Genomic DNA, 12996 nt, shown 5'->3' with positions numbered 1-12996 from the left:
CAGCAATTGATTGGAACAGCTATGTGGGAGAATTTTTTTGCTTATTTTTTACCTAACAATTGAAACAGAAAATTAGCAGACCTGAAAAAAATCATCAAGATTGATGAAGATTAAGTGAAACAACAACACCAGCAAAGTTTTATTGAAACAATGAGGTTTTGAAGAATCTTCAATCTTATGCAAATGCCAGACAGGCACCAAAATTCGATTGAAGATTATAAAAGAACATGTAAATGAAGGAAGTGCAATACATTCAGATTGCTGGCCAGCAATTAATTAGAAAAGACGATTTTCAATATATTATAGTGAATCATATATACAACTTTGTAGATCCATCTGGCTCAAATACACAGAAAATCAAACAACTCTGGTGTACGGCCAAACGATGAAACGAAAGAAAAAGGAGGAATGGCTTGCCAACAGTTAGCTTCATATTTAGAAGAATTTATGTGGTTGAAAGATGTAGTACAGAAGAAAGTATCTGATTCAATAATAGCAGCAAATGTCAAATTATAGAGATAAATAAATATTATTTCCAACCCTCACATTACAGTTTTCACTTTTAGAAGGTTCCTAAGTGTTTTCTAATTTTTGCCAAATTAGTTATATTTTGAAACTCATCTGATATATTTGAGTTAGCTGTTTTTCCATTTCCCTTTATGAAAAGAAGTGATTTAAGAACTTGTGGGTAACTCAAAGACAAAGAAAAAGCCTATAAACAAACAGTTCTTTTCACAGCCTAAAATGTAGTCTTAATGATTAAGATATACAATAACAGGCCAAACAAATATTAATTTAGAAGTCAAACAACAAAAGTCAGCATTATATTTTCAAATTTTCACAGGACTAGTTCGATGGTTTTACCAAATCATCATCCTCAGCTGCAAAAGCGCTTTTGCAGGTGAGGATGACTCTTTTGCAGCTGAGAATGATGATTTGGAACCATCGAACTAGTCCTGTGAAAAATTGATAATATAATGCTGATTTTTGTTGTTTGACTTTTGTAAATTAATATGTAGTCTTAACGGTCAAAAAAATAAATTATACAGTCTAATTAACGAAATGATAAATTACTACTAATTCAGAAAAAAAGCAGTTAAAAGTATTAATAATACATTATAAACATTTTAAATAGATTCAAAAGCATGGGATAGATAAAGTGGACCTATAAAAAATAACCATGGATCATTAATTTCAAAATGAAATGATACAAATTTTATTTATTTATTTTTTTCATTTATTCTCTTTATTAAAAACAACAAGATTTATGACAAAGATACTTGAATTTGGCAAGCAGCTGCTGGATTTTTTTTAAAATACATTTGGAAACAATTTTTTTAATCTATCACAATAATACTATTAAAGCAAAAGAAGCATAATTTTGCATCCTGCCTTTTCACTGATAGCATACAGAATTTTAATTTCAAAGCAATTTTGCACTGCAAAAATTTAAAATATGAAACATATTCATTTCTAATTCATAAATCAAAGTTTCTGATAGAAATGAAAAAGTTTTGTGTTTCTCATCTTAATTATATGACATAAATAAATATATTTACCGGTATATATTTTTCGAACATTCATGCTAGACCATATGTGACTTTCTTCTTGCCAATTGCCATTATTTACTGAAGTTTCAATGGGTATTAAATTGGTATAGCCTTGACTATTCAGCACTTCAAACACTGCAAGATTTGTTTCAAATATTAAATTTACATTTCACACTTCTATACAAAACTATACAAAAATACAGTAATATCTTATACTTAAAAGATGAAGACTAAGATAATTTAATTATATATTATTTTCAATATTTTCAAATAAAATATTACATAAAAGTCAATGACTGTTCAAGTGCTCAGGGATACAAATTTAAACAGCATTAAGATTCAATTTCAAGAAAATATAGTTTCATGAAAGTTTAAAACTTCCAATACTTTATTATATTTAGTATAAATCAGTTTTCATATATAAAAGACATTACAATTAAATATAAAGAATATGGCAATCTGAACACTTGAATTAAAAAAAATATTAGCATATCAGAAGTGATAAAACTGCAAAGCATAACCTAATTCATGTAATAGCTCTTAACTATCTAATTAATATTAACTTTATTTAATTCAATATTTTGTTCTTGTAACATTTATTTACTATATCAAAAATCAATAAATTTGCGATTTTCTATATGAATGAAAGAAATGCACACATTAAACTTTCTAAAGAAAGCAATAAGCCAACCATTCAGATTTTTAGTTAATGCTAACAGTTCCCAATATTCTAAAAATCAGATTTTGTTTTCATATTTTATTTATTACTGTGGCAAAACTAACAATATGCTGTTTTAAGAAAAACATAAACATAAACTCACCTTTCAAAAATATTTTCAGATTAATTATAAATCCTTCTCCAGCTACACAAAAACAAATAAAATATTGTGTCATTTGAAAAGTTCGGAGGGTTTTCACCATGAAGCACATTGTCTTCTAATTATATTGTTACTGCTGATATGGAGTAACCTTGATTGAAGCAGATGTTTAAGGTCTTTTCTACTCAAGGTATATAATTCTAGAGTATGTTGTTGCTCATAATGTTTGTTTCAGAATAATGCTAATAGTGAACCTAAATGTTTATTTTTGTCATAGTATGCTCTTTTACTTTGGAAAAGGAAAAAATGCTAGTCAGACTACTTCTAAAATTTTTGCTACGATAGGGGAAAAAAAGCTGTTTCTGATTATGCAGTTTGAAAGGATTTGAGAAGTGTAGAAATTTTAATGGTGAAGATTATGACTATTCTAGACAAGGGCAATCCCCCCAAAAAAAAAGGTCTCCTATATTTTTAGATATACAAAGAACCATTTATTTTCTATAATTGCTACATCACTTTAAAGATTGAAGAATGCTTTATTTTTCAACATAATCGCCATTTCGGTCGATGCACTTTGGTAGACGCTGTGGCAGTTTTACAATGCCCATGTCATACCAGCTTGCCGCCATGCCCTTCAGGAAGCGTTGAGGAGCTTCAGGAGCATCCAGATGATCCTCCGATCTTTACGCATTTTACGAACTCAATAATCGCAAAACTCAACGAATACGAACTCTCGTCGGCAATTGACGGCCTCCCGCTCCTTTCTTCATCATGAATTTCAGTACGACTGGCTGTAAACTCTCTACACCACTTGCGAACGTTTTTGACATCCATGCACGACTGTCCATACACTTCTGTCAACAGACGATGAATTTCAACCGGTTTAACGCCTTTTGCGTTTAAAAATTGAATAACTGCGCGCACTTCGCTCTTGGCGGTAACGTTTATCGGGAGATCTATTTCGAATGGCTGCCAAGCCAAGACTGAGCATCCGAGCGAAGCGCCTGCATGCTTATGTGGTAGCGGAGAAGGCACCACTCACAACAGTGTTGCCAACAACTGTATTAAAACTTTCTCTACGTCCCCAAAAAATAGGAGACCTTTTTTTTGGGATTGCCCTCTTGTAGAAGTTAGAGCTGAAAATCCACATTATACAGCTCAGGAACTATCAGACTCAATATTTCAAAAAATACAGTACATGATGATATGAAAAGACTGGATATGCAAGTTGCTATGATGTTTGGCTACACAGCAGAATATTTCTGCCTGAGCTTCGGCATGTGATTCTTTGCTGAAAAAAATTAACAAAGGCAAATTTTTTAACTGGCTCATTACTGGAGTTGAGAAGTGGATACTATAGAATAATGTTACAAGAAAAGGATCATAGTATAAGCCTAAAATTCTCCAGATTTGCATCCCCAAAAAATAATGCTTTATATATGGTCAGACTACAAAGGAACTGTATTAATATGAACTGTTGTCACCAAATCAGACAATAAATTTGAAAAAGTTTTCTATAGACAATTTTAAAAGCAGAAATCAAAGCAAAATATCCAGAACTGACCAATCATCAATGTGTTGTGTTCCTTCATGACAACGTGTGGCCCCACATTTTAATGAATATCAAAGACTGAGTATGTTAGAGAAGTTTTGCATCATCCCTCATATTCACTACATCTTGCCCCTTCAGATTTTCATCTCATCAGACAAACTCACTATCTCTGAAGAACCTGGAGTTCATTTCTTTGCAGACTATCAAACAACACATTGACAACATCTTTACGAATATACCTGATGACTTGAAAAAATATTTAAAAAAACACAAATTCTTACAATCTAATGCTTAGTTAATTAATTACAATAACAATAAACTACATTTGATCATTATTGCAGTGAATTAAGCACAGTGGAATGCTATATACTTTAGTTCCTCAAGCTGCATACAGTTACTTCTCTCAAAAATATAAAATTTACATGTTACATAGATGCCTTAGTTAATAATTATTTCTTTATAATTATGATTCAAATGTGCCATAAAATATTAATTTTATTATGTTCTTTCAAAATAAGCAAATGCATACTAAACAAACAAAAAAGGATGGGAATTCAAGCATCCATTTCATAATTTCAGACCAGTGATTTTTAATATGCCATAAAAAACTATTAAAGTGTTCATTAAAGAAGGGCTTGAATTTAGAATTACAATTTAACATAATGAAATTGAAAAAAAAAAAAAAAAAAGTTATATTACTACAAATGAACATTTGAATAACTCAGGAGCTAAACCAAATTTCAAAGTTGCAAAAATCTGAGTATAATTTTTAACTTTTCAAGCACTCTTTACAGAATACAGAACATACAGAATTCAAAACAGTGGATTAATGCATCTTACACAGTTTATGTAAATAAAACATTTTACAGAAATTAAACACTATTCAGTACTATTATGTATTCAGTATTACTTATTATCAAGTATTTCAGTATATTTATTTATATCAAAATTATAAAAAATAAAATATTGTTAATTATAATATTTTGGTACATTTCACTTACCAGTATGACCAGGAGGTAAGATGAAGTCTCCAATGAGGAAGACATTCTTATTTCCTAGAAATAGTTAAAAAGGTCTTAGAAAAAAACATCACAGACAGTATCTATAAGAACTTAAAAATTAGTTTCATTATGTATTTTTAGACAGATCACCTATACGAAATTAAGTTATTAGACTTAGATAACAAGATTTTGCAATTGGTAAGTAATACACAGCATTCAGAGGAAAGTAACCAGACATTCAGATTCTGTGATGCAATACTAATTAAGTTTCACATGTGATGTCCTCTTTAGCGTATGGCCAGAATTATGTAAATATTCCTGGATTTCATAAACAGTAACTATGATTTAAAAATTAATGCTGCTCCATAAAATTTATTCTAGGATATCAGAATAATGACACATTTAATAATCAAACATGTGTTCTAAAAGCAAGTTTTAGGGAACTGACATAACCCACAAAAAAAAAAAAAAAAAAAAAAAAAAAAAAAAAAAAAAGAGTTTGAGAAAGATTGTAAGAGTTTCTGCACAAAATGCATTTCATATTTAGAAAAATTGATAGCATAATTAAATCATATACAGTATTTTAAACGGATCACTAAAAATCATAGTAGAATGAAAAAAACTTGAATAAAATAAACTGATGAGTGATAATTTTCTGGGAACAAATTATTCAATGAATTACTATATTCAGAGCAATACACTACATCTGGAAGATTAAATGACAGTCCAAGCTTATCAGCATGCAAATGATAAGTCTGTTAGGCATTGGTAGTTTTTCCTGGCTTCAGCTGCCTGTGTGGGATTTGCATGTTTTTTCCAGAAGAGTAATGCTGCTTCATAGTTTTCCTCAAAAAATACTCACAGATACATTCCTCTCAAGGCAGATAGCCTCACATACATAAAGTCAATTAATTAACTAATAAACAACTATCTTATTCTGAAATTGAAATGGAACATATCTGAATTTTATTTTGTTACATTGTACAATGAAATGTCGATATGATTGATTATACTAATTGCTTGAATTATAACATTATGCTTTAAACACATTTCTTTACTTTTAATCCCCCAAAATGTATTATCCTGGACTGACTGTGAATAAATTTGGTCACTTCAGATTCTAAACATAATTTATTAATTACAATAATGCTAGAAATTTTTATAACAACCATCAGTTGGATACATAACAAATTACAACAATTACAGATATTATTAAAATTTAAATTAAAATACATAACTCATAAAGAAATGTTTTTACTGCTTTTAAACCTTCTCATTTTAAGCAATTATTATTAAAATTCGACAGATTTAAATTTTAACAGCTAATGAAATATCATATGACAACCACAGAACTAACAGTTTGCCAGATAATAAATATATTAGAGTAACAAAAATGTAATGCAACATTTAGTTCCCAAATCTGAAAAGACAATGTTTAAAATGTTGAAAACACTCAAAATATTCTTCCTTTTTAACAAATTAACTTTGCTAACTATGTTACATATTAATATTTCCCAAAAGTAAATAAACAAACAATATGCTAAATGTTACAAAGCTTGTGTTAAATATTATGAAGCCATGAAATCTAAAAACTTTAAATTTTGATTAATTACAAGCAGAATTGAAATTATAATAAAAAAATGCAGCTGATTTTTAGGGTGCAGTTCAAACTTCCAAAAATAATGAACTTAGAAGAAGTTTAATTTGACTGACAATGTTAAAAATAAATTTATGTAAAACCTTCAACTGCTGAAAATATTTAGAAATTCCAAGTCTTTGTTACATGCAGCATAAACATTTTGATTATTTAATGGCAATATTTTAATCATTTGTATAAGGAAACTAATATGGTTCTTTAATACAATTAATATAGATAATTAAATTATATTTCTTTATATCTTAATTTTTGTAGAAGCTTCACTTATAAAATTATAAAATTTTACTATGAAATCTATAATTATGGGAACAGAGATGATTTAAAAAAAAAATTCAAAGACCCTGAATTAAAGAGATAATAGTGATTTTAAAAGCTAGCTTATTAAAACTATAAACACAAATAAATCTTTATATGAAATTTTTTTATGAAATCTGTTACACTCTTAATGCATGATTCTATGAAGGATTACGATTATTTAGATTATGGCAAAGCCCTCTAGAGCTCATTTTAGCAGAAACGGCTTGTATTCATATTACACCTGGGGAGAATGAACAGGCAGACTTCCTATTCACCGGAATTTGAATCCATGTCAAACAAACAAATGCTAAGGAGTTTTACTGCTAGGCCACCATTGGCACTTTATTATAGGAAGTCTTTATAATGTTACTGTTCTTATAATTTATTCATACTATTATTTGATTCCCTTTATTTCTATAGTTATGGGATGGTAAATTCTTTTTACATGTATCGTTTGATTGAAAATTGCATTATATATCTTTTAAGCATTCCAGAATTACTTTAAGAGGAAATTTGCAACTGAAAAAATATCTAAGGAGTAATATTTCCTACTGCAAAAAATAATTTCACAAAAAGTGAATTTTTTTTTTAAAAATAAAATACAGTCAAAAGTCGTTAATTTGGACACCCATAATCCGGACCTCAAAGCTAAAATCTTTCTGCGCATGCGCCGCCTTGACACATGCGCATAGGCGTTTATGCATGCGCGTAAGACCGTACGACTGCACATATGCGTGGGCGCAAGTGCAGAATACGTTTTCGCGTGCGCGTTTAATGTATATATAACGGACGGTATAAGCAAAATTATCTAATTATCTATTTCAGTTAATGTTGATAATTGCGTTGTTCCTTAATCATCGAACTGGATCCGGCTTATTACTTTTTTCAGACTGTAAGAGCAATTTTATAAAAGTAAACTTAAACTTTCGATTATGTCAAATAGAATTTCCGATGCTGGAGCTCCCAAAGGATCTACAAAACAAAAGTATGTTTCGATGTCCATCAAACAAAAAGTGGAATTGCTGCAAAAAATGGATAAAGACATGAAGAAGGTGACAGAGAGGTTAGTGAAAACGAAAAAATTTCGATTGACAAGTTAGTCCGTATTCTCGGCACAGCAATTACGGGACTTGAACAGCAGAACTTTGTAACTGAACAAGAAATTATGTCTGTTTATAGAATTAAAGAGAAAGTATTATCACATAAAACGAAGCAACTTAAATAACTTACATTGAAAGAAATGTTTAATAAAGTAAACAAATAAATATTAAGCTTTTTTTTTTTTTTTTTTTTTTTTTTTTTTGTAAATTTTGATACCCTTTAGATCATAAACGATACATGTAAAAGAATTTAATTAAAAATAATAAATTATGGTTTCATATTTTTAATTTTAAAATTTCTGCATGCCATCTTACGAGATTTAAACTGATAATCTATAATCCGGAAAAATCGATAATCCGGAATCGCCGAAGTACCAACGAGTCCGGATGAATGACTTTTGACTGTAGTTAAATAATTATTTTTCAAAAATTAAGATATGAATATCTCACTTTTTAAGAATATATTCTTTAACTTAGATCTCAGATTTAGAAAGATATACAGTGACCAACAAAAAAAATGCAGCATCATGAAACACTTGGTGGAATGTGATGTGAACTGATACCCAGACAGAACATGCATATGTGAATAAATTATGTTATTTATAGAAAGATAAATTTATTCAGTACTCAAATATATCGGGATTCAGTAAGATATGTGACCATCTAATAATAATTCATAACAATTCAAGCTACATTCATAATTCAATAATTAACATTCAACAATAGAATTCACAACAATTCAAGCAGCAATCCTATGAAGTACAGATTCAAATAGTGATCTGAGGAATGGAAGCCCATTTACTCTGAACCCTTCTTCAAGGTTTGTCCTCCAATAATGGCTGATGCAGAGCACACAAGCAGCGTCCAATCATGCCCCAGGTATGCTCAATTGGTGAAAGATCAGGGGGCATTGCAAGACAAGGAAGCAATGGGACATGCTGCAAGGCATGTTGGCTAACAAAGGCTGTGTGCAGGGTAATGTTGTCCTACTGAAAGTAGAATTTTGTAGCTGCTACAGGTAAGGTAGCACAACCAACTGCAGTGCCATCAATGTGCCTCTGATATGCAACAGAGATGACCTGCTATCATGACAGATGGCACGGCAAACTATTATGTCACGCTGACAAGCGGCGTGGCGTTCAGCAGTAATAGGCAGATTAGCTCTATCTCCCTGACACCTCCAGACTCTTAACCAGTGACTATCATCAGTCAAACAAAAGTGAGACGTGTTGCTAAATGCCACACTGTGGCATTCAGTTGTCCAAATGGCTCATTGATTACATCATCATAATCTTTTGAGTCAGGATGGTTTGGTGTTGATGGCAGATTTCACAAAGGGTGGCCTATGTGCAAGCTGCTTTTAGCTAATTATTGATAACTGCTCTTCCAGATATTACAGCATCCGAAGCTCCTTGCACCATTCTGCAAAATGTCCATAGTAGTCGATTGTGGGGCTGCCATTGATTCTCTTCATATGCGTTGATCTGTGCGTTTTGTTGTATGTCTAGATGAGCCAGGTCTTTCACGAGTATTTACATTTCCTTCAATGATCCATCTAAATTTTAATTCTATGTACAAAGGATACACATATGTCGATCCATCTAAATTTAATTCTATGTACAGTGGATACACATATGTGAATTTTAGCGGCAATATGACAGTAAGACCAACTAGCCTTATGCAAGCCTGCAATTTGACCCCATGTAAAATCGTCTGGGCATATATAAGCTTACCTAGATAACAAACTAATTTTTGGGTTATGTTTTTATTAAGATTTAATGCTGTAAAGACTTTAAATTATTATTTAAGTTTTTTGTTTCAGACATAAAAAATGTAATTTTGTTCTATTAGTGATATATGCAATGTATAATAGATGTACTTTCCAAAAAAATTTATAACATGAACTACTAGTACATTTTTAAAATTTTAAGGAATAGCAAATATAATTATGCATTTTAAAATTTTTAAAAATCATAATTGCTAATTTAAAAAAAAATATCTGAAACTATGCAAAAATTTAATCAAACTTTTCAAAACACATTTATATCTGAATCTCTGAATAGCTTAAGTCAACATTTACAGAAGCAAAATCTGATGTCATTCCCAATGGAAAATGTTTATGTGATGCAAAAGACATTGCTGCTCTAATGGTACACAGTCAAAAGTCGTTAATCCGGACTCGTCGGGACTTCGGCGATTCCAGATTAAGGATCATCAGTTTAAATCTGGTAAGATGGCATGCAGAAATTATAAAATTAAAAATATGAAACCATAATTTATGAAATAAAGAACAATTATGATCTAAAGGGTATCAAAATTTACAAAAAAAAAAAAAGCTTAATATTTATTTGTTTACTTTATTAAACATTTCTTTCAATGTAAGTTGTTTAAGTTGCTTCATTTTATGTGATAATACTTTCTCTTTAATTCTATAAACAGACATAATTTCTTGTTCAGTTACAAAGTTCCGCTGTTGAAGTCCTATAAGTGCTGTGTCGAGAATACCGACTAATTTGTCAATCGAAATTTCTTCGTTTTCAAAAACCTCTGTGTCACTTTCTTCACTATCGGAAGCAAATTATAATGATGACGAATTTGGTTTAAATCATATCAAAGACAGAGTACATCAAGATGAAATACTACATTTAGTAAGGAATTATAAGCCAAATAAAAACATCTGCCCTGAAGATAAGGATAGTGCTGACAGATCAACTTCCAATACATTGCGCGCCGCGGCGTAGAAAACCAGACATATAGATATACTACTGCAACTATTTAAAAGCAGAAAACGTCAATACGATACCTTGTATTCTTTCTTTCAGTTGTTCTAATATGGAAGGTAATAACTTGATTACACAGCTTTCAGATATTAAACTAAAAGTGACAACAGTAAAATCCATATTTTCAACCTGCAAGGAAATATGATTACGTTTCAAATGCAAGATACAATGTTAGAAGACAGTTCATACACTGTGATTATTAAAATATTGCTTCTTTCTGATTATCCACAACTCCCAAAAAGGCTTCACAAGGCAACTTACTATATCACTAATTTATGCAATCTGCGACAACAAAAATTTCACAACCCAGAAGTGCATTGGTATGCAGCAGATGAACGAAGATTTCCATCTTAAATTTCAATGGTAATTTTCCTGATTAATGTTTGTTTTTGCTCTCATCAGGAATCACAATAGGACTGTGGAGTTTGTCAAGTGATGAAAAAGAGAGTTGCATTTTTTTCAGAAAATGACATTTTGATCAATAATAAAGAATGCAAAATTTTTACATAAAGTTGTACTTCTTAAATGATTGAATTTTATGGCTTAAAATTTGTACGTGACATTAAACTGATTTTTTTTTTTTTTTTTTAAATCAAAAGCAGATCACTGTGCACATGCGGAGAACAAAAGCATGCACAATGCCGAAAACAGATTATTGTGTACATTTGCACAGTGAAAAAAATTACATAATTCCTTGCAAAAGTGTTTTATTACAGACATTTCTTGCTTTTAAATTTTACTGATTCATTGCTCTTTTAAGGAATTCTCAGCACTCTGCCATTTTCAGAATGGCTATTGCCTTTAAGGTTTAGCTTGGTGAAAAATTAGTCAACTCATTAACAACTTTTTATAGGGATAATCAGAAACTCTATTTTAGATATTTAATGAAAATGGTTCTATACATTTACTTTATTCGTGTTTAAGGATTGCCTTGGAAAAACTAAATGATTAGTGAAAAATTAAAAAAAAAAAAAAAAAAAAAAAAAAATCAAGCATCTTTAATTTTGGCAATAAATCCAAAATTACATTCAAATAAAAGAGTAAAATTGTATAAAAAAAATTGAGAAAGAATGTATTTTGATGATGTTTGCATTAGATGGTGACAATATAAAGATGCAAATACTTTGCAAAACCACATCAAACTAAAGAGAAAGGCCTTTTAGGATTAAGTCTTGAATGAAATATTGCTGAAGTCACATAATTATACTATTTTATTTCATACCTGTATTACAGAAAGCAACAAAACATATATACAGCTTTCTCCTGAATAAGAAAATTCAGAACAATAACAATATATAATAATAATAATAATAATTTTAATAATAAATAAATAAAATAAAATAAAAATAAAATAAATAAACTTATTAGATTTTTGATGTACAGATGACATTAAAAAAACAAAATAAAACTAATGCTAGCAATACTTATTTAAGAAATTACATATGAAGGAGAACATATGTATGATTCCCCACTGCGCAATTCTAAGTTACAGTTGAAAGTGAAGAATCTTAAGAACTAATAAGCGAATAATTGCTTGAGTTTGTGTACAGGAAACAACAAGTAAGAAGGGTGAAATAACCTTTTATTATTCCAATTAAAGTTTAACAAAGCTCCACCTTGGAATTGTACAATTAAGCTGACACTTGGGCTTGAACTCAAGAGACTAAGAATTAAACTAAAGAGATATAGCCAAAGCTATCAAAATTCCAACAGAGTTGGCCCCTTAACACTAATTGACTGCGAAGCTATCAAGGGCCTAAAGTACAGCCGAGCGTAATAATAGCTTACGAGAGAGTAGCTTAAAAAGGCGGACTCATGCAGCCAGAATATCTGGTATCTCTCTCATTAAGACTGTAGAACTTTGTGGTTATAAACCACTCTTCCTCATTAGCATTCAGACAGGATTCTAAAACTATGTTCTGACCGGAAGTGGTAAGTTGAAGTAAGAATTGATAGGAAAGGAAGTTTAACTCAATATTTAACTGTTAATAAAATTAACATAATGCAAACTAACAAAATAACAACTGCATATAGTAGCTACACGAAACAAAATCTGCAAGTTCAGTTTAGTAAATGTTAAATGAACAGGAATGAAATCCAACACAATCCTTTGTTAATTTTTAAGTGAGGTCATATTAAGAATCAAATGCACATGAAACTAGTTTCCGATATGTAAACCTGAAGGAAAGAATAATCCTTGTTTTAGCTACTATCACTGAAGAAATGTTTGAGAAATTGAAT

At 30.1% G+C, this 12996-nt stretch overlaps 1 protein-coding gene across 8 annotated transcripts in view; it reads right to left on the bottom strand.

Moving 5' to 3' along the window:
* The window catches only part of LOC118198187 (endonuclease/exonuclease/phosphatase family domain-containing protein 1-like), a 220452-nt gene that overhangs the window by 16962 nt on the left and 190494 nt on the right, over positions 1–12996 (bottom strand). For all 8 annotated transcript variants that reach the window (XM_085822068.1, XM_085822073.1, XM_085822074.1 and 5 more), the window contains 3 exons: positions 10779–10884; positions 4922–4975; positions 1560–1685 (listed from right to left, as the gene is read on the bottom strand). In XM_085822068.1, coding sequence (XP_085678194.1) covers positions 1560–1685; positions 4922–4975; positions 10779–10884 — 286 coding nt within the window. The remainder of the gene's footprint in view (positions 1–1559; positions 1686–4921; positions 4976–10778; positions 10885–12996) is intronic.

This window comes from Stegodyphus dumicola, chromosome 8, assembly GCF_044657685.1.
Source record: "Stegodyphus dumicola isolate Sdum_Otavi_A_Nest chromosome 8, ASM4465768v1".
Taxonomy (NCBI): Eukaryota; Metazoa; Arthropoda; class Arachnida; order Araneae; family Eresidae; genus Stegodyphus; species Stegodyphus dumicola.
This window is presented reverse-complemented; position numbering and strand designations above follow the sequence as displayed.